We start from the raw sequence: 22,292 nt of genomic DNA, 5'->3' as shown, positions 1-22,292 counted from the left end.
ACAAACTCAGATGAACAGCTTGAAAAAATAATGAATTAGTTCAAAAGTGCAACTCTTTAGCATTCTAAAACACTAAAGTAAATGAATAAAAAACGTTGTGGTGGTCAGTAAATGTTACTTTTATTGCGCAAGTGCAAGGAAATATATATGGAATCACACCATTCTGAGGGAAAAAATATGGAATCATGAGAAACAAACAAAGAAATAACAATCAAAACTAGGAGTGGGAACCTCTTGGTACCTCGCGATACATAGCTCACGATAACAATGATCTGACGATATGGCGATACAACGACTATCGATACATCGGTCAGGAAATCATTCTAGGATATTCTACATGCAACTAATAAACAGAAAAACACAATTTTCATTCTTTGGCTGTGTGTTTATCACTAGTAGACGTCCAATCCGTTTGAACATCTATGGCCGTCAGTGGCAGCCAATGCCAGGCAATGAGGTAATTTTGGGCCATTTAAGGTCATTTACCTGTTGATTTTCACTTACTTCCTGTTGATTTTGGGGTATTTTATGGGTCACTTCTTGTTTATTTTGAGTTACCCATAGCAAAGCAAAATTGAAGATGAGATCTTGTTCATGTCTCATTTACATCTCTGAGAAATGAATAAGCAATAATCGAGACCAGAGTGGTTTTCTCTGTTTTCTCAAATTTGTCTAATGAGAAGTAAGTCTCATTGTGAGCATAACATTAGAAGGTATTGAGAATAGTTCTACTGGCACCTTTTTCAATTAAGTCTCACAGTTGTCTCCTCTCAAGATCTCACCAAGAGACAACTATGAGCACATGTGTCGATCTCAACTGCGTCTCAATTTTATCTCATTACTTGGAGTCACGATCTCAGTAATGTCTCAGTAAAAGATATGGACGAGCAAAGTATTTTATTTCTTCAACTTTGCTCAAAGTTGACCTTATATTGTGCCAGTCACAAATATTTCTCAATTTGATCTACTTCCATTTTGCAATTGCTTATTTTAGGTTTTCAAGATTCTTTCATTGTAAGAAAGAGTGTCTGCTCTGACATGTTCAATCACATCTTAATTCATCTCATGCCAAAATCTGAGAAAATATTATAATTGGTCAAATAATTAAATAACATCTGGTTCATTTGGTTCATCTTGTTCAACGTAAAAATTAGAGATGTGACCGAAAATTTGGCACCGAAAACTATCGGCTGCTACAAATGCATTATTGGTTTTTGGTTTCGAAGACCGAAAGTTTACCACTAAATAGTGTGAAGAAACTTAGTCCTCTTTTTGATGACGGAATCAAAGCAGGCAACACGCTGGCTGACGACGTCTCGCTAAAACTACTGGCTCACAGGCAACATGTCTGCGATTTGGAAGTTTTTTTTTTTTTAAATATAAAAGAAATATATAAATTATTAAATGAACCAAAATGTAATACATTTTCTTCATTGCTGCTACACAGTTTCTGAAGTTGCTTTCCATTGATGTGCCCCGTCACATCGAGCACAGTGCATCTAAGCCCGTGCGTGGCTCAGTGGTAGAGAAGTCGTTCCCCCACCAAGAGTTTGTGAGTTCAACTCTCTGTCCTGATGAATTCATGTAAGTATCCTTGAGCAAGACACTGAACCCCATGTTGTTGCCTCACCAGCAGGTAGACAAGGATATAGTGTCAAAGCACTTTGAGTGCCTGAGAGAAACTGTACTAGTATAACTCAGTTTTTAATTAAGAGAATTTGTCTTCTCAAATATTGGTCAAATCTGGTTTTCTCAAATCAATCTCCTTTGTCTCAATGATGACTTTGCTCAATTTGACTCATCACTTGCTCCTAAGGGTACCCTGAGGAGCACAAACTCAGCAACAAATAAGCAGAGAATAAGATAAATTTGAGATGATCAAATTCGTCTCATGAGACGAGATTAAGCAACAGTTGAGTAGCAAATTTTTGCTGTGGGTACAGAACAGGAAGTGAGCTGAGAATCACCTAAATAAATAGGCAGTGACTCAAACTCAACAGGAAATGACCTGTAAATGCCCTAAAATGAACAGCAAGTGACCCGTAAATGCCCTGAAAATCAGACAGAATGACTGTGAATGCTCTGGTTTCGAATGAACGAACGTTCCCAGGCTAAATGGATTGGGCGTCGAGCACCGTCAATGGCAGCCGTAGAGTTAACTTAGACACTATCATGGTGGAAGATTTTGGTAGCAACTTGATGGTACTTTTTTTTTTTTTTTTTTTTTTTCAACATTGACACCTTTTTAAAACGATATCTCGATTCTTGACAGGAGCATATCGATAACCTTTTGGGATACAAAGTATGATGATATATCACCATTTCGATATTTTGTCTCACCCCTAATCAAGCTTTTATGACAGCTTGACATCTCTTAGGCATGGCCTTGATAAGTATTCTTCATCAATTTGGTGCCAACTCTCTTTGATTGCAGTTGCCAGATCATCCTTGCAGGTCGGAGCCTTGCTGTGGACCATCTTTTTTCAATTTCCACCCCAGGTTTTCAATAAGGTTGAGATCTGGGCTATTTGCAGGCCATGACATTGACTGGATGAGTCTTTCTCCAAGGAATACTTTAACAGTTTTAGCTCTGTGGCATGATGCATTGTCATCTTGGAAAATGACAAAAATATTTTCAATTGAAGGGATAGGAAAGCTGTCTAAAATTTCATTGTAAACTTGTGCATTTATTGAAGATTTAACCGCAGCCATCTCCCCAGTGCCTTTGTGTGACATGCAGCCCCATAACATCAAGGACTAAGGGAATTTTTATGTTTTTCTTCAGGCAGTCATCTTTGTAAATCTTACTGGAACAGCACCAAACAGCAGTTCCAGCATCATCACCTTGTCCAATGCAGATTCTTGACTCTTGACACCTTGTCCGATGCAGATTCTTGACTCCTGACAAGAATGCTCTAACAGTTTTAGCTCTGTGGCATGATGCATTGTCATCTTGGAAAATGACAAACATATTTTCAATTTAAGGGATAAGAAAGCTGTCTAAAATTTCAATGTAAACTTGTGCATTTATTGAAGATTTAACCGCAGCCATCTTCCCAATGCCTTTGCCTGACATGAAGCCCCATATCATCAAGGACTAAGGGAATTTTGATGTTTTCTTCAGGCAGTCATCTGTGTAAGTCTCACTGGAACAGCACCGAACAAAAGTTCCAGCATCATCACCTTGTCCAATGCAGATTCTTGACTCTTGACAAGGTGATGATGCTGGAACTTTCTGAATGCTAAAGAGTTGCAATTTTCAACTAATTCATTATTTTTTTCAAGCTTTTTATCTGAGTTTGTTCTACATGATAAAATGTCTGAGTGAGTGCTCATCCGAGACTGGTGATTCCATACTTTTTGCTAGGGGTTGTAGTCTAAGAATATGAATTGTCCATCCAGTAGTTATGAATGGCTGTCAATCGGTGCCCTGCAGTGGGCTGGTGACCAATCTAGTGTACTTGATGTCAGCGTGGATAAGCTTCTTCTTTCTTTAATTTTGCTGCTTCGAGTATTCGTTTAATTAGAGTGCCGTTGTAATGGTTTGTTTTGAAAGTGAGACCACGCTTTGATTCACTATTCATTGATAGCTTTTCAACTGCTTTGTGTTGAATTGTGCTGTACAAATACATTTGCCTTGCCTTTTCTACACAGTTCTCACGGGCTGATTTGTTGGAAGAATAAAGCCTCATTTTTCTGGCTTTGCGCGCACATTACAAATCATTCAGAATGGGTGGAAAACAAAAGCGCCTTGTGCGAAATGCGGCGCTTTCGGAGGAGTGAGGGTTTACATTTACATTTGGTTTGTTAGTTTTCGTTGTTGAATTCCATTTCTGTTGCCTACCAGTCAATGGTGCACAATGCACAAGTGTCAAATTCACTGCATTATCCTACTAAAGCAATTATTTTATTATTTATTTCCTGCTAAATTCATTTGCCATTTTCATTTTGGTGAGACAAAATTGCTTTTTACTAGTTTTACCAGCGTGATTTTTTGCCAAAAGCCGTTCTCACAGAAATTGGACAATTTTTTCAATTACATTTTAATTCACAGTAATATTTGGACTATGGACTGCACTAGACGATAAGGCTGTTCTATAATCCTTACGTTGCTGTTATCAGTGTAATTTAAGAGTCATGCAGACTGTTTTGAAATGGCATTTGGGGCAGTTATATTTGAGCCCTTTGGACTCTGCCTGGAAACAAATCTTAGCCAAAAGTTTTATTCAAGTAACAGTAGCGTTACTCCTAGGTAAAGTTAGACCTCTTTGACAGGCAGAAATCTTGCTTGTTTGTAGGTGACCAAATACTTATTTTCCACTCTAATTTGGAAAGAAATTCTTTAAAAATCAAACAAGTTTTTTTTCTCCACATTCTGTCTCTCATGGTTGAGGTTTAGATATTTTTTAAAATTCTATTTAGAAGTGTTTTTACTTTTTATGGAAAATAATTCTTCTTGTTCTTTTGTTTAGAAACTTGAGCTGTGGCTGTGGGTTTAGTCGATAAAATTGAAATAGATACAACTTATTTAAAATATTTCAGTTTTCAAATATGTTGTGAAAAATTAAACCATAATTGTTTTTTAACCCATACGTCTCAAAATAACACATTTTAGAACTATAATTGCAATACTGTGATATCGTGAAACTGCGGTATTTTTTCTAAAGGTTGTCATACCATCAAAATTTCATACCAGCACATGCGTAGTCACTAGTGTTGCACCGATACCATTTTTTGGCCCCGATACCGATACCTGGCTGTGCAGTATCGGCCGATACCGATACCATACCGATACCACCCCGATTATATATATATATATATATATATATATATCCCCCCCCCAAAGAGCTACATAATTGGATGGGAAATCATTGCTATCAAGGCTTTGTCAGGCTGTTGCTTACCTTTGCAAAATAGGAAAAAGACTAGTACAAAGTATAATACTAGCCCAACAGTAAGAAAGTAAAAATAAGTTCATAATAATAAACTCTGAATGAACTGAGTAAACTTTTTTTAAACCTCTCAAAGGCCAAACAGTGCAACTTTCATGAAATTATTGTCACATTCTGCTGCTGGTTAGATTGTGTTTTGTTGCTGGGCTGTTAGTGGGGGCGTTCCTGACGTCGCACCTCAATCCAATGCGGGCTTATCAACGCAGCATTTAAGCACGGGTGAGCTCAGAGAAGGCTGCAGAGATATTTGCTTTGCTGATCGCCATTTGACATCTCACACTATAGTCTCGCTACATTTGCTTGTTACGCCCCTGCATTGGGTTTTTTCTGTTAGTGTGCTGCACTCGTTTGTAACCTCTACCCTGTGCAGGTATTTGAGTGTTTTTATTTTGGCTTTTTGGCTCGCTGCCTATCGTCTTAGTTAATCTTCGAGTTTTTAGTATTGAGCTCCATCGACCTGCTGTCACGGACTCCTTTTGTTATTTCTACTATCCCGCGATCGCGTGTTATTTTTTGTTTGCAATCATTAAACCCTTGTACTTATCCCCCGCTTGTTGTCCGCTTCGAGGTCCAACCTTGTTTCCGCATTTGCGGACGCTCACAATTATAAGTAATAATAATTGACCACAGCATCCCGTCTCTCTATTAGCCTCGTTTTTTCGGGAGGGGGTGGGTCCCTTATTTCTATTTCTGAAAGGTGGCAACCCTACATTGGAAACACTTCCCAAATTACTGTGGCATTTCTTTCATTAAAAGACAGTAAAAGTAAAGTAGACGAAGTGAACTGACCAGAGATAGTTGCTCCGGTCCAGCGCTCTGCTTCCTCTGGATAGCAGTCCTGCTCTTGCAGGCTCAAACTCGTTGTGTTTGTTCGCGTTTCGTCTTCCAATGTTTTATCAGGTTCGAGGTATTGAAACTGGCCGATTTATCTCCACATCTCGAAACTTTCAGGCCGCAAATCTTGCATGCAGCCATTGATTTTAATTGACGGGATTTCTATTTTGAAATATTTCCCGACCGCCGCCATGCCGCCATGTCGCCATGTCGGCCATGTCATTGGTCAGAAGTGGCTATTGGCCTGTTCTCATTGGTCTGGAGCAGGCCAATAGCGATAGCTGTTTGGTGTTCACGTGTCATCACACAACACAGAGACAAAGTGTAGTGAGCACCAGGAGAAAAAAAAAAGGCTGCGGTCAAATGTCATAATAATGGACCGGTAAATGGTATCGGCGCCGTCTTTGTTGGTACTCGCCGATACCGATACCACCATTTTGGCCGGATCGGCGCCCCCTGCCGATACTAGTATCAGTATCGATGCAGCTTTAGTAGTCACTTTGTAAAAAGAAGAAATATATAACGACTCTAGTGTAGCCCAAAGTAGCGGAGTAAGAATATTGTTTCTTTTTCACAAATCTACTCAATTAATCGTAAAAAGTATTGCGTGGTAAAACTACTCTAAGAAGTACGTTTTTTCTCAAAAACTTACGTAAATGTAACGTAGTAAAGGTACACACTACTACCTCTGCTGGTCGCTGAAATGCAACCTCATGTTTTCCGAGTGTGATTAATTAAAGCGAATTGCTCTTGCTCCTGTTGCCAAAGTTTGTACATTTTGGTAACTCCCAATGTCAGCAATAATTGACTTGCTGTAATTTGAACTCCTTAACATGACTGACATGTTGTTTGTTTGTCCAAACGGTGTAGGACAATGGCACAAAACATCACACTCACTCAGGTGTGTGTGTAGCTTGCTCATCATGCAATAATCTCCCAGGGTGCCCTGCCAAGTTTCTGTTTACCGCCTCAATTGTCTCAAGTGCTTTATTCGGGCTGTCATCACCTCCTCCTACTTGCTTTACACACAGAACTGGAATTTCAATAACAACGCGGAAATCCATTTTCTGTGGTGATGGCTTTTCCGCGTGTTACGTTTCTTCTCCGTTCTGAGGACAATGACCCCTTTTGCCAGCAATCAATACTACGGTTAGTGATGGAATAGCCCAACACAAGAGTCGAGTGTCGGCGCGGACGCACAGAGGTCGACTGATGCGCTACAATTTTTACATCTTTCAAAAAGGAGCCTATTGTTTATCCGTGCGCATGTTGACTCTAATCCCTCCGCCCCGATCCCTTTTTTTTCCCTCTCCCGCCATCCATCTGCTGGCCCTGAAAGTCGTCCTTTGATAGAAAACCCACTCAGCCTGTTGAAATTCTCGGCCTCCCCCAGCCGCGGCTTGTGCATTGTTGCGTGGCAATCATTGCATTTTTTGTCTTCCAAAACATCAAAATGGTGATATATCGTGATACTTAACTCACTAACTCACTAAAGGTGATCTCACAATTAGTGTTGCACCGATACCATTTTTTGGGCCCGATACCGATACAGATACCTGGCTGTGCAGTATCGGCCGATACCAATACCATTCCGATACCACTCTCTTTGCAAAAAAAAAAAAACATATATGCAGTATGTACTGTACCGTGCCTTGCAAAAGTATTCGGCCCCCTTGAATCTTGCAACCTTTCACCACATTTCAGGCTTCAAACATAAAGATATGAAATTTAATTTTTTTTGTCAAGAATCAACAACAAGTGGGACACAATCGTGAAGTGGAACAACATTTATTGGGTAATTTAAACTTTTTTAACAAATAAAAAACTGAAAAGTGGGGCGTGCAATATTATTCGGCCCCTTTACTTTCAGTGCAGCAAACTCACTCCAGAAGTTCAGTGAGGATCTCTGAATGATCCAATGTTGTCCTAAATGACTGATGATGATAAATAGAATCCAAATGTGTGTAATCAAGTCTCCGCATAAATGCACCTGCTCTGTGATAGTCTCAGGGTTCTGTTTAAAGTGCAGAGAGCATTATGAAAACCAAGGAACACACCAGGCAGGTCCGAGATACTGTTGTGGAGAAGTTTAAAGCCGGATTTGGATACAAAAAGATTTCCCAAGCTTTAAACATCTCAAGGAGCACTGTACAAGCCATCATATTTAAATGGAAGGAGCATCAGACCACTGCAAATCTACCAAGACCCGGCCGTCCTTCCAAACTTTCTTCTCAAACAAGGAGAAAACTGATCAGAGATGCAGCCAAGAGGCCCATGATCACTCTGGATGAACTGCAGAGATCTACAGCTGAGGTGGGAGAGTCTGTCCATAGGACAACAATCAGTCGTACACTGCACAAATCTGGCCTTTATGGAAGAGTGGCAAGAAGAAAGCCATTTCTCAAAGATATCCATAAAAAGTCTCGTTTAAAGTTTGCCACAAGCCACCTGGGAGACACACCAAACATGTGGAAGAAGGTGCTCTGGTCAGATGAAACCAAAATTGAACTTTTTGGCCACAATGCAAAACGATATGTTTGGCGTAAAAGCAACACAGCTCATCACCCTGAACACACCATCCCCACTGTCAAACATGGTGGTGGCAACATCATGGTTTGGGCCTGCTTTTCTTCAGCAGGGACAGGGAAGATGGTTAAAATTGACGGGAAGATGGATGCAGCCAAATACAGGAACATTCTGGAAGAAAACCTGTTGGTACTGCACAAGACCTGAGACTGGGACGGAGATTTATCTTCCAACAGGACAATGATCCAAAACATAAAGCCAAATCTACAATGGAATGGTTCAAAAATAAACGTATCCAGGTGTTAGAATGGCCAAGTCAAAGTCCAGACCTGAATCCAATCGAGAATCTGTGGAAAGAGCTGAAGACTGCTGTTCACAAACACTCTCCATCCAACCTCACTGAGCTCGAGCTGTTTTGCAAGGAAGAATGGGCAAGAATGTCAGTCTCTCCATGTGCAAAACTGATAGAAACATACCCCAAGCGACTTGCAGCTGTAAATGGAGCAAAAGGTGGCGCTACAAAGTATTAACGCAAGGGGGCCGAATAATATTGCGCGCCCCACTTTTCAGTTTTTTATTTGTTAAAAAAGTTTGAATTATCCAATAAATGTTGTTCCACTTCACGATTGTGTCCCACTTGTTGTTGATTCTTGACAAAAATTAAAATTTGATATCTATGTACATATAAGGGATGCAAGTTAACAATACAGTTAAGTCACGGTTCGGTACGATTTTCGATACAATTCAATACATTTAATGCTCTGAAACAGAAAATACAACTGTTATTATTATTATTATTTATTTATTTTTATTTGCTAACAAGCAAAAATAACAGTGCCATCATATAAACAAGCATTTTAGTGCACAATATTTATGTGCTTACTTCTTACTGATCTAAAAAAATTTTGTATATAAGTGCTAAGAACAATCTTTACTGTTTGTAAAGTGGGGCAAACTGTTGATTTCTGCAGCTATATTTACCATATAAGCAAAACATCCTATTTGTGGTCCGAGTCCATCTGTAACATTTACTGAATTAACAGTATTTGCAGCATTATCTATAGTCACTGGTATGGATTGATTTGGCCTGCTTAACTTCCATTCAGTCATGGCGGTTTCTAATTCATCAATGTAGTATATGGATTACGCGTCGCTCTGGGCTCACGCAGCTAATGGCATGGGATCTAATGTAGCACATCTAGGTTGCTATTTGATGATATCTAGTGTGTGCGCGCGAGAGTTGGCATGGGATCTAACATTATACATCTAGGTTGCTATTTGATGATATCTAGTGTGCGCGTTGCGCTGCTTGAGTGTTTTCTGGCCACAGAAGTCACTTCTGCTCATTACTGCACAACACCAGCATATGACAATCGACTTTCATAAACAGGACAAGTTTGAAGTACGGCGCTCTTAATTTGCCACTCATTGTTCATCATGAAACCATGAGTTTGCTTAGTCTCCCACGGTCTTAACCTTTCTGATCCCATTGGCACTACAACAGCAGGCGTTAGCTTACGCATGCTAATCTTTGTGAATGCCATGTTAGAAAAGTAGTGTAACATTGCGGAAATGCGTTGTAGTGATCATTCTTAATTTTGAAGACGAAGGTGTTAATTTGGTTTGGTAAATTCGAGACAAAGACATACAGATGTCATGTATCGGGATTTGGGAAGTTAGCTCACGTGGGGAGGACAGTACATTTGCGTGCAAGTAATGCCAGTAGATGGTATCGGCACCCTAAATGTTGGTACTCGTCGATACCGATACCACCAATTCGGGCCGGATCAGCGCCCCCTGCCGATACTGGTATCGGTGCAACTTTACTCACAATATGGTGATACGATGATTATCGATACATTGGTCAAGAAATCGTTCTAGGATATTGTACAAAACAACTAATAAACAGAAAAACAAGCTATTTTCATCATCCTGCTGTGAATCGCAATGAGCTTATCACTAGGAGATGTCCAATCCGTTTAGTGCTGCAACGATTAATCGATTAACTTGAGTCATTCGATTAGAAAAAAAGCTTCGAATCAAATTCAAGTTCATTTTGTTTACACTATAGTCACTGTTGCCACTAGAGGGCAGTTTATTCAGCCAAATACAGAAAACTAAATGCAAACACTTTCAAAACTAACCACTCCAACGCCACTGTAATTAAATGAATCCTCGAGGCAGCAAAATTTGATTTGAAGCTTTATTTTAATCGAATTACTCGAGTTACTCGATTAATCGTTGCACCACTAAACGGATTGGACATCTACTAGTGATAAGCTCATTGCGATTCACAGCAGGATGATAAAAATAGCTTGTTTCTCTGTTTATTAACCGTAATTTCCCGAATATAAGGCACACCCGTGTATAATGCGCACCCCAAATTTTCTTGTAAAATCTAGGGGAAATTATTGTACCCGTTTATAATGCGCACCCTAATTTTAGCACCAATAAATAGAAGAATACAAGAAAACAGCTCGTGTACAGATACAGAAATGTCATTTTACTGACTGGTGAAACACACATTGGTTGGCACATTGGTAGTTTAAAACATTACCATAAACTGACAATATTTATGGTAATAATATGATTTGACAACTTCTCCAACTTACCAGACTCTAGGAGAAAACAAAACAGATGTGACTTTTCTTTTAAAGGCTGCTGTATAACTTGCTCGTTTCATCATAATAAATAAATGTTTCTTCCATGGATTGATACGGTAAAATGAAAGTGAGAACGCAGGTCGGAAATCCGTGAGAGCTCATCGCTGTCGACACGACAGTAACAATAGGAACTATTGTTATTTTGGTTTGAGTTTCCCGAGAGACAGATATAGTTGACGGACACAGGAAGTCTGTGTGCTTACGTTTGTTATGGTCCGAGTTGCGGAGCTGCAATAAACGTTGACTCAAATGAGTTCAAGAAACTAAATTCTGTGCTTTATGAAGAGTGAAAAAGCAGAATTTAACACAGACGAAATAATTCGGCCGATTAGAGTGAAGTATTACTGAAACAAAATGGTGACGTCATGTACCCTAATGGTCAGCAACGGGTTGCCGCATACGTTTCTTCAACACAACGTGGCCGTGTCAATAAAAAAAAAAAAAAGGTTTATATATATATATATATATACATATATATATTAGGGCTGTCAAACGATTAAAATTTTTAATCGAGTTAATTACAGCTTAAAAATTAATTAATCGTAATTAATCGCAATTAATCGCAATTAATCGCAATTCTAACCATTTATAAAATATGCCATATTTTTCTGTAAATTATATATATATTCTGTAAAATAAATTGTTGGAATGGAAAGATAAGACACAAGATGGATATATACATTCAACATACGGTAAATAAGGACTGTAGTGGGCATTTAACTCTACTGTCATTTAAATCTGTCTATGCTGTCCTCACTCCGAAGCGTCTACTTTTTCCAAAGCTAGACAGCTAGTGAACGACGCCATAATAATCAAACTTCTTACTTTTTCATCTGATTTATTAATAAAATGGCCTCAAACCATTGTCCTCTTTAGACCGTCGTAAATCTACAAAAAAAGTACACAAGCATTGCATTAGCAACAACGTTAGCTTAGCATGCTATACAGGTTCACAAAACATAAACAAAAAGCGTCTCGTACAAAAAATATACCATTTCGCTTACTAACATAATATGTGCATTATTTACAACAACCATACCATCTTGTCCAAGGATCATATAAGCACAACATTACAACGTAGGCGTCAGCCCGAGACGTCCTGCAGCCATATTGAACTGGCAAGACAACAATAAACCATGTCGCAAAGCGACCACAAGAGTTCGCTGTTAGACAGCCCAAAAAGCCTTGCTGTAAAACTTACCAAAAGGCAGAATACTGTCTGAGCGGGACATGTGCGTTAATTGCGTCAAATATTTTAACGTGATTAATTAAAAAAATTAATTACCGCGCGTTAACGCGATAATTTTGACAGCCCTAATATATATATGTAATATATATATATATTTCTGTGTCCAACGATGTACCCATTTATAATGCGCACAATGATTTTACAAGTTGATTTTGGGGAATAAAAAGTGCGTTATATTCAGGAAATTACGGTCGTTGTTTTGTACAATATCCTAGAACAATTTCCTGACCAATGTATCGATAATCGTCATATCGCCATATTGTGAGATCCCCTTTATCGTGAGCTGTGTATCGCAAATCGTATCGTATTGTGAGGTACGAAGAGGTTCCCACTACTACTGGTTTTACTAGTGTACACGTGTAAATAGGATAGAAAACAAGTGGAGATTAAAAACAAACGGAAAGAGGCCATAATTAACTATATTATGTACTTTTTTCATCACCCTGCTCATCATCCTGCACATTCCGATCATACATGTTTGTACGTACAGTGGGGCAAATAAGTATTTTGTCAACCACCAATTGTGCAAGTTCTCCCACTTGAAAAGATTAGAGAGGCCTGTAATTGTCAACATGGGTAAACCTCAACCATGAGAGACAGAATGTGGAAAAAAAAACAACAGAAAATCACATTGCTTGATTTAAAAAAAAAAAAAATCCAAATTAGAGTGGAAAATAAGTATTTGGTCACCTACAAACAAGCAAGATTTATGGATGTCAAAGAGGTCTAACTTGGCTCCACTCGTTACCTGTATTAATGGCACCTGTTATAACTCATTATCGGTATAAAAGACACCTGTCCACAAACTCAGTCAGTCACACTCCAAACTCCACTATGGCCAAGACCAAAGAGCTGTCGAAGGACACCAGAGACAAAATTGTAGACCTGCACCAGGTTGGGAAGACTGAATCTGAAATAGGCAAAACGCTTGGTGTAAAGAAATCATCTGTGGGAGCAATTATTAGAAAATGGAAGACATACAAGACCACTGATACTCTCCCTCGATCTGGGGCTCCATGCAAGGTCTCACCCCGTGGCGCCAAAATGATAGCAAGAACGCAAAAATCCCAGGACCACACGGGGGGACCTAGTGAATGACCTACAGAGAGCTGGGACCACAGTAACAAAGGCTACTATCCGTAACACAATGCGCCGCCAGGGACTCAAATCCTGCACTGCCAGACATGTCCCCCTGCTGAAGAAGGTACACATCCAGGCCCGTCTGCGGTTCGCTAGAGAGCATTTAGATGATCCAGAAGAGGACTGGGAGAATGTGTTATGGTCAGATGAAACCAAAATAGCACTTTTCGGTAGAAACACAGGTTCTCGTGTTTGGAGGAGAAAGAATACTGAATTGCATCCGAAAAACACCATACCCACTGTGAAGCATGGGGGTGGAAACATCATGCTTTGGGGCTGTATTTCTGCAAAAGGACCAGGACGACTGATCTGTGTAAAGGAAAGAATGAATGGGACCATATATCGAGAGATTTTAAGTGAAAATCTCCTTCCATCAGCAAGGGCATTGAAGATGAGACGTGGCTGGGTCTTTCAGCATGACAATGATCCCAAACACACAGCCAGGGCAACAAAGGAGTGGCTTCGTAAGAAGCATTTCAAGGTCCTGGAGTGGCCTAGCCAGTCTCCAGATCTCAACCCCATAGAAAATCTGTGGAGGGAGTTGAAAGTCCGTGTTGCCCAACGACAGCCCCAAAACATCACTGCTCTAGAGGAGATCTGCATGGAGGAATGGGTCAATCTACCAGCAATGGTGTGAAAAGCGTGTGAAGAGTTACAGAAAACGTTTGGCCTCCATTATTGCCAACAAAGGGTACATAACAAAGTATTGAGATGAACTTTTGGTATTGACCAAATACTTATTTTCCACTCTAATTTGGAAATAAATTCTTTAAAAATCAAACAATGTGATTTACTTTTTTTTTTTTTTTTCCACATTCTGTCTCTCATGGTTGAGGTTTACCCATGTTGACAATTACAGGCCTCTCTAATATTTTCAAGTGGGAGAACTTGCACAATTAGTGGTTGATCAAATACTTATTTGCCCCACTGTAGGTGTTCGTTTTTGGGTATTTCACAACATACGTTTAAAGGCTGCCTCCACCCAACTCTAATCCCTGATGGTAACAAACTAGTCAAGTTTTCTAGAGCCACATAATGAACATTTAATTGAATCCAGTAGGACTCCTGGAATAATTGTTTGCTTGTTCTTGTTAAGAAATAAAAAACATAGCTAATTATTTAGTTCAGACAAAGCATGTTGTTTGGTAATGATGATAATACTGATTGGTTCCATGTAAGTGCGTGACAACCTCATGTTCTAAAAAACACAATGAATGGATTGTTATCACAACTTAATAGATGTGCAAAGCACATCGTTTGTTTGTGCAGAATATGAAATGATTACCTGTTGCCTGTTTACTTCCTTGTTATATTTTGACCATGATGGAATGTGTTCTTTGTATTTCCATTTTTACATGGGTGTTGTTTATTTTATTGCTACCCAATGCCCAGATTCCTTCCTTCACAGTCACCTTGGAGTTTAATAATTAGCACAGTGTGGGCTATTACCGTATTGGGCCAAATATAAGTCGGGCCTAATTATAAGACGACCCCCTCTTTTTCAAGACTCAAGTTTGAAAAAAGACTTTCTGAACAGCAAATTAATTTTTATACAGAAAATAATTACAGTACATCCGAAACAAATGATTATAACAATATATTTGAGAGAAAAAGCATGTTATTTTGCCTCATTCAAATCTTAATATCTGAACATTTAAATATGTAAACTAGGGCTGTCAAAATTATCGCATTAACAGGCGGTAATTAATCTTTTTAATCAATCACGTTAAAATAATTGACGCAATTGACGCACATGCCCCGCTCAAACAGATTAAAATGACAGTGTCATGTCCATTTGTTACTTGTGTTTTTTTGGTGTTTTTTTCGCCCTCTGCTGGCGCTTGGGTTGTTCTGATCATGTATTTTTGCTCCCGATCCGATCCCGATCGTTTTAGTTTGAGTATCTGCTGATCCCGATATTTCCCGATCTGATTGCTTTTTTTTTTTGCTCCCGATTAAATTCCAATCATTCCCGATAATTTTTCCCAATCATATACATATTGGCAATGCATTAAGAAAAAAATGAATAAAACTCGGACGAATATATACATTCAACATACAGTACATAAGTACTGTATTTGTTTATTATGACAATAAATCCTCAAGATGGCATTTACATTATTAACATTCTTTCTGTGAGAGGGATCCACGGATAGAAAAACTTGTAATTCTTAAAGGGTGAATGTGACTTTGTATATTGTGACTAAATAGTGCCATCTAGTGTATTTGTTGAGTTTTCAGTAAATGATACTGCTTCCATTTAACTTCTGCCCAAATGCATGATGGGAAGTGCAACCATGACTGTGCGTCGTGGTACCAATTGATATATGCTCTCTGCGTTCGGAAATAAAATAGGGTGTTAAGAAAAAGATCAACTACTACCTTGTTTCCCCATAATGCTTCCCATTATATTACTAATGTTTGAGAGAGGGATTGTAAGGCTTTAGCCAATTGGAGAAAAGCCTTCAAAGGCTGCCAAAACTCTCTATGCTCATTTTACGTTGCCTTTTTCACTCTATGAATATGTAAAATGGGGCCATTATAGATTGAACGCGAAAATGCGTGAGTGGGTAGTGCAGCACATGCGTTAATTGTGTTAAATATTTAAATGATATTACTGCCGTTAACTCGATAAGTTTGATAACCTACTTTAAACCAAAACTACAGACTGTGGATGAGTGTAACACATTTTGACTGTAACGTTACAGACAACTAGAAAACAATTTAATTAAAAAAAAAAAAAAAAATATATATATATATATATATATATATATATATATATATATATATATATATATATATATTAAAAAAAGGCATGTCCGATATTTTTTTTCCGATTCTGATACCTTGAAAATAACGTGATCGGACCCGATCGATCGGGATCAATCGGGATCGATCGGGACATCTCTAGTTTCAGCACCATCCATGAGCACTGTGTAATTATTGACATCAACAATGGCGAACTACTAGTTTATTTTTTGTTTGAAAATTTTACAAATTTTATTAAAACGAAAATATTAAGAGGGGTTTTAATACAAAATTTCTATAACTTGTACTAACATTTATCTTTTAATAACTACAAGTCTTTCTATCCATGGATCGCTTGAACAGAATTTTAATAATCTTAATGCCATCTTGTTGATTTATTGTTATAATAAACAAATACAGTACTTATGTACAGTATGATGATAGTATATATCCGTCTTGTGCCTTATCTTTCCATTCCAACAATAATTTACAGAAAAATTTGGCATATTTTATAAATGGTTTGAACTGCGATTAATTACGATTAATTAATTTTTAAGCTGTGATTAACTCGATTAAAGATTTTAATCGTTTGACAGCCCTAATGTAAACTACGTGCAATCACATTCGTAAATGAATGGCTTCTGGTTTTTGAAATGTAAATAAACCAATCTATTGTGATAAAACAACAAAATTGCAATAACTGCATTAACCATCAAGAAGTGAAGTCTAACTGTAACTGTAGTCTTGAAACAAATCTGAATAAGAAAAAACATTGCAATAAAATAATGCAAACAGTTTCAACTTGAGAGTAGGTGAGATCTGTCATGACAGAACATCGCTTCAATAATATCTGGCGCCATCTAGCGTCGTGAATGGGTATAATGTCTAGACCGCGAATATAAGACGACCCCCTCTTTTTCAGTCTTATTTCAATGCAAAAAACACCGTCTTATATTCGGGCCAATACGGTAACTTATTTCTCCGACTATATATCGCAGTGCGATTTATACTCTGGAGTAGGGATGTCTAGATCACATATTTTTGCACCCGAGTCTGCGTGACCTGATTTTGAGAATCTGCCGATACTGCTCCCGATCCGATACCCAAAAAATGTTACAGTAGTGTACTTTTTACAGTACTTTCGTTTCCGCTGTTTCCGAGAGAGTTGCGGAGTATAAAACGTATATATTTTTGAATCTTTTGGCAATGCCATTGTATCTCTGGATTATTTTGTTACTTTTAGCCATAGACTTCCCCATCAGTTGACAAGACATCTCCTACAGACATTGCGCAACGCCTTCCCGTTGGGGGCCGACCGAGGCAGAATGTTGAGTTGCCTTTAACTGTGATAAACTCAAAAACACGCTGCGTTCTAACACCAGTTTTGGGTGGAAACAGGACGAAGGTTTTACTGAATACAAGCAGGCAGGAGTGTCTCGGCTGATTTGGTCGAGGATTCAAGGTAATTATTATATTAAATTGTAGAGCCGTGCAAAATGTCCAATTCTTAGATTATTCGCGATTCAGCCGTGGAAGATTTGAGAATGATGCACAAACATCAAAATTCCGATTATTGAATTATACCAGGCAAAGTGGAACTAAATCACAGTTAGCGCGGTCTTTGGGACCCAATGAGAAACGGACCTAGAGTAAATATCATGTTCATCTCATGGCGCTAGATAAAAAAAAAAACAATAATACCTGACTGTGGCCAACAGCCGCTACAAACAACGCCCAGTTCCCACCTCCATTAAATAGCACCATGTACCATGAAAGTTCAACTTAAAAAGCTCTTTGTTTTGTGACAGCCGCCACGTTGGATTACACAATGGCGTAAATTTACCTTGAAATATTGACGTAAAATGAATGACAACTGCCTGTTTTTTTGTTTGTTTGTTTGTTTTGTTTTAACCAAGAATGTAGACTCTTCTATGTTCATATCGATAGAAATTTCGGGATGTATGTAGGCCTGTCACAATAACAAATTTTAGTGTACGATAATTTATCTCATAAATTATAGCGATGTGCGATATTATTGCACCCCCCCCCCCAATTTTTTTAAAAACCAATTTACAATAACACAGTGAGAATACAGTATATATTAATAGATCAAGTACACCCATTGAAACGCGATAAATGTTTACTCTTAAATAAAAGAAATACTGTTTAAGAAATCACAACTAAAAACAATAGACCATGCCTCTTAAGTAAAAGACAGCAATAATACCGGACAGAAACACAGAAAAAATAAAATGTGTTTTACAAGAAAAAAAATAGAATTGCACTTAATAACTTAGGCATTTAGGCAAATGAAAACTTTTTCCCTCATAGGTTCTGCTATGGTGTTCCATAGGGATGCAACGATACAGTTAAGTCACGGTTCGGTACGATTTCGGTCCGGGGGACACCATTTTCGATTCGATTAAATGCATTCAATGCCCTGAAAAAAAACATAACAATTGTATTTTTTGTTCCGTTTTTTTTCTTTTTCTTTTTGCTAACGAGCAAAAATAAATTGCCATCATGTGAAAATGCATTTTAGTGCAGAAAATTTATGTGCTTACTTCTTATTGATCTGAAGAAATTTTGTACAAAAGTGCTGAGAACAATCTTTACTGTTTGTAAAGTGAGGCGGGGCACCCTATTGATTGCTACAGCTCTCTTAGCAGCTAGGTTTACTACATGAGCAAAACATCTTATTTGTGGTCTGAATCCATATGTGTCACGTACTGAATTAACAATATTTGCAGCATTATCTATAGTCACTGGTATGGATTGATTTGGCCTGCTTAACTTCCATTCAGTCATGGCGGTTTATAATTCATCGATGTAGTATATGGACTACGTGTCCCATAATCACTCTGGGCTCACGTAGCCAATGGCATGGGATGTCTTATAATTTTATAAGGGAGCAAATTTTGACAGAACACCGGCGCTATTTTTTGTCGGTGTTCTGTCAAAATTTGCTCCCTTATAAAATTTTACTCCCAAAGCTTTTGTGCCACTGAAAATGCCCTCTTTTACATTCAGTTGGACTCTCAATGTTATCCAAAGGTGCTAACTTAACTAGATACATCATAAACATACATGTGCAACACGAAAATGGCGTAAATTAATACTTAACAACACGGCGAGCGCGGGATGAAGTTGCTGTGTGCAGCTAACATGGTAGGATGTGTCTGAGAACTTTTGTACATGTCTTTACATGATCAAACCTAAGTAAATATTCCTTTCTTTAAAAAAAGTTTGTAGTGTTTACTTTGGAATCGCTGCATTCGCGGCCATTTTTAATGTTACGCGCATGCGCAAAACCGCAAGGTAGCAATTTTTGATGGGTTGCAAAATTTGTCAGAACACCGGACCTGGAACGAAGATGCATTTTGCGTAGTTGGTAACAAGGAATCCGAACTTATAACAGCACGTCTGCCGCACGCGCGCACGCACGTGCACGCGAGGCAATAAATCGGAAAAATTACAGCCTTCATTTTTATTTATCGTGCGATAAATGGAATTATTGCATATTGTGACAGGCTTAGATGTATGTATTTATTTGAAAGAATTTTAAACCTAAAAAGCTCTTTGTTTTGTGATGGCCATCTTGTATCCATATACAGTAATGTAACTTTACATTCAAATGATAATGTAATTTTCGACCCGCTGCCCGTTTTTTGGCCAAGAAGTAATAATTTAGACATTTCTGCGTCCATACAATTTTTGGTCGTTCAAAAAATACATATTAGAAATTATTATTATTTTAGATTCTTGTTAATATTTTAATCTTTATTTCATCATTTTCTCATTTTTATATTCTCGTTTTAATATAAACACACATAAAAATTAATACAATATTAACAAAAAAACAAAATTAAATCAATTAAAATGAACAAAAACAGAAACACTGTCGTTAATGCTCCAAAGGACACTCTAGGGTAGATTTTATTTCATAGTATTTATCTCGTTGCATGCGATAGATGTCCAATTCTTCATTTAAATAACATCTCATGTTTCAGTGCCACATTCATTCCTCCTTCCCAGTCAAAATGAACTGGACGTCTAGCGCCATCAATGACAGCCAATGAGTTAAATGACTGCCCAGTAAGGGGTTAAAAAAATAATCATAATTTGTGCATGAAATTTAGATGGAACCTAAAATAATTTTTAGAAAATTACAAGCGAGCTCTAAGTTGTTCCTCTTTTCAATTTCCAATGGTGTGCTGTATCACTATAGAGAAATTTAAGTTTTCATCAGACTATTTTTGACCTTTGCTTGACATTTGAATAGCAAAGCAGCCTAATAGTTAACCGCAATGACTCAAGTCCTTTAGCATATTTTGCTTTTCTTGTCCAAACCACACCTCATATGGTCCATGTTGCACGTGTCTTGCAACTTCTGGAATTCTTTACTGTCGTTGATTTCAATAATAGATTGAAAACAGACTTTTTTTCATACAGTGTCAATTTTCTTTTGTTGATGTTGAGTTACAGAGCAGCTCCCAAGATGGACTTTTGCTGAGATTTCTATTATAAGCTTTATATAGTGGATGTACATATACTGAACAGACATAAAATCTATTTTTTTTCCTCCTCAGTGGTAGTTTGTAGCGGCACCCAAAATGGTCTGAGCACGACGGGAAACTCCACAATCCAGTTCAACCTAATGCGGGAGAGGTACACCGGCTGTGAGATTGTCATGGGCAATTTAGAGATCATCATGATGGAGCACACCAGAGATTTTTCCTTCCTAAAGGTAAGCCACTGAAAATGTAGAAATCATTATTTGACAAAAAAATTAGGTATTATACAATGGAATGTAAAAAAAAAAAAAATTTTTTTTGAGGTCGACCGTTATGGGATTTTAAAATTTACTTGTACTAGAGAGAGTCAGCGAATTCCTCACTGTTTGACTCATTCAGGGTGCTATGAACAAAATATCTACAAAAATTTCTTGTTAAATCACATGCAGTCAATCAGGGAGGTGACAGGTTACATCCTGGTTGCCCTCAACGAGTTCAGTCGTCTGCCACTGGACCACCTACGTGTCATCAGGGGCACCACATTGTACGATGGCCGGTACGCCTTGATTGTAATGATCAACTACCAGAAGGGTGGCCAGCATGGTCTGCAAGAATTGGGCCTGATACACCTCACAGGTATTTTTCTGTTTAGCCGGCGAACCTACGGTTTGTGTTGTGGCGTGAAAAAGTTTCTGAACCTTTTGGAATTTCTCCCATATCTGCATAAAAGCACCATCAAATGTGATCTGATCTTTGTCAAAATCACACAGATGAAAAAACTGTCTGCTTAAACTAAAACCACCCAAACATTCATAGGTTTTCATATTTTAATGAGGATAGCGTGCAAACAATGACAGAAGGGGGGGAAATAAGGAAGTGAACCCTCTGCCTTTTTACCAAACAATTTAAGTCAGGTGTGTGCCCAATCACTGATGAGCAGTGTTGGGCACGTTACTTTAAAAAAGTAATTAGTTATAGTAACTCACTACTTCTTCCAAAAAGTAACTGAGTTAGGACCTGAATTACTCTATAGTAAAAGTAACTAGTTACCAGGGAAAGTAACTATTTCCGTTACTTTAAAAAGAACTTGTTGTTTGTCAAAGAATTTGAAATTTTCTGAGCAGTATTCAAGTCAGTTGAACAGAGAAGAACAGACAGGTAGTTGTGTTATAGAACCTTGTAATGTTTATTGCACCTCACCAGCAACAGATTTATCCTTAAGTGCAACAAAAATAAACAGATTTGAATTGCTTACCACAGATGTCAACAAAAGCTTTGCCCCGGGACATAAATTACACTTTACATGCACGTTCTTTCCTTTAATTTCAACCAACTTGAAATAGTGTTTATATCTCCACCTCGTAAAGGACAAATTTTTCTTCTGAATGCTCTGCCATCATATCCCTCTGCATCTGTTTTGCGTGTGTGTGTTTGCCGGACGCGCTGTTCCGGTTTGTGTGGGAAAACACCGGCTCTGAAGTTTGGTTAAAAAAAAAACAACAAACTTTTATTAACAACAAATACACGTATACAAACATAGGGCGAGACAATTCACATATAAACAACCGTCTCTGAAGTACGTGCGCTATTAGGCTCGAGCGTTTATGTAACAGAATGGGGGATCACGTGAGATTTGACAACAATGCAGCCATATTGGAAGCAGGTC

The 22,292-nt window shown here is 38.1% G+C and overlaps 1 protein-coding gene across 1 annotated transcript in view; it reads left to right on the top strand.

The window, feature by feature from the left end:
- LOC130921643 (receptor tyrosine-protein kinase erbB-3-like) overlaps window positions 1-22,292 on the top strand; it is a 71,319-nt gene that overhangs the window by 4,262 nt on the left and 44,765 nt on the right. The window contains exons 2-3 of the mRNA XM_057845764.1: window positions 20,702-20,859; window positions 21,076-21,262. Coding sequence (XP_057701747.1) covers window positions 20,702-20,859; window positions 21,076-21,262 — 345 coding nt within the window. The remainder of the gene's footprint in view (window positions 1-20,701; window positions 20,860-21,075; window positions 21,263-22,292) is intronic.

Source organism: Corythoichthys intestinalis, chromosome 9 (genome assembly GCF_030265065.1).
Source record: "Corythoichthys intestinalis isolate RoL2023-P3 chromosome 9, ASM3026506v1, whole genome shotgun sequence".
Classification (NCBI taxonomy): Eukaryota; Metazoa; Chordata; class Actinopteri; order Syngnathiformes; family Syngnathidae; genus Corythoichthys; species Corythoichthys intestinalis.
The sequence above is the reverse complement of the archived record's forward strand: the minus strand, read 5'-3'. Positions and strand labels throughout refer to the sequence as shown.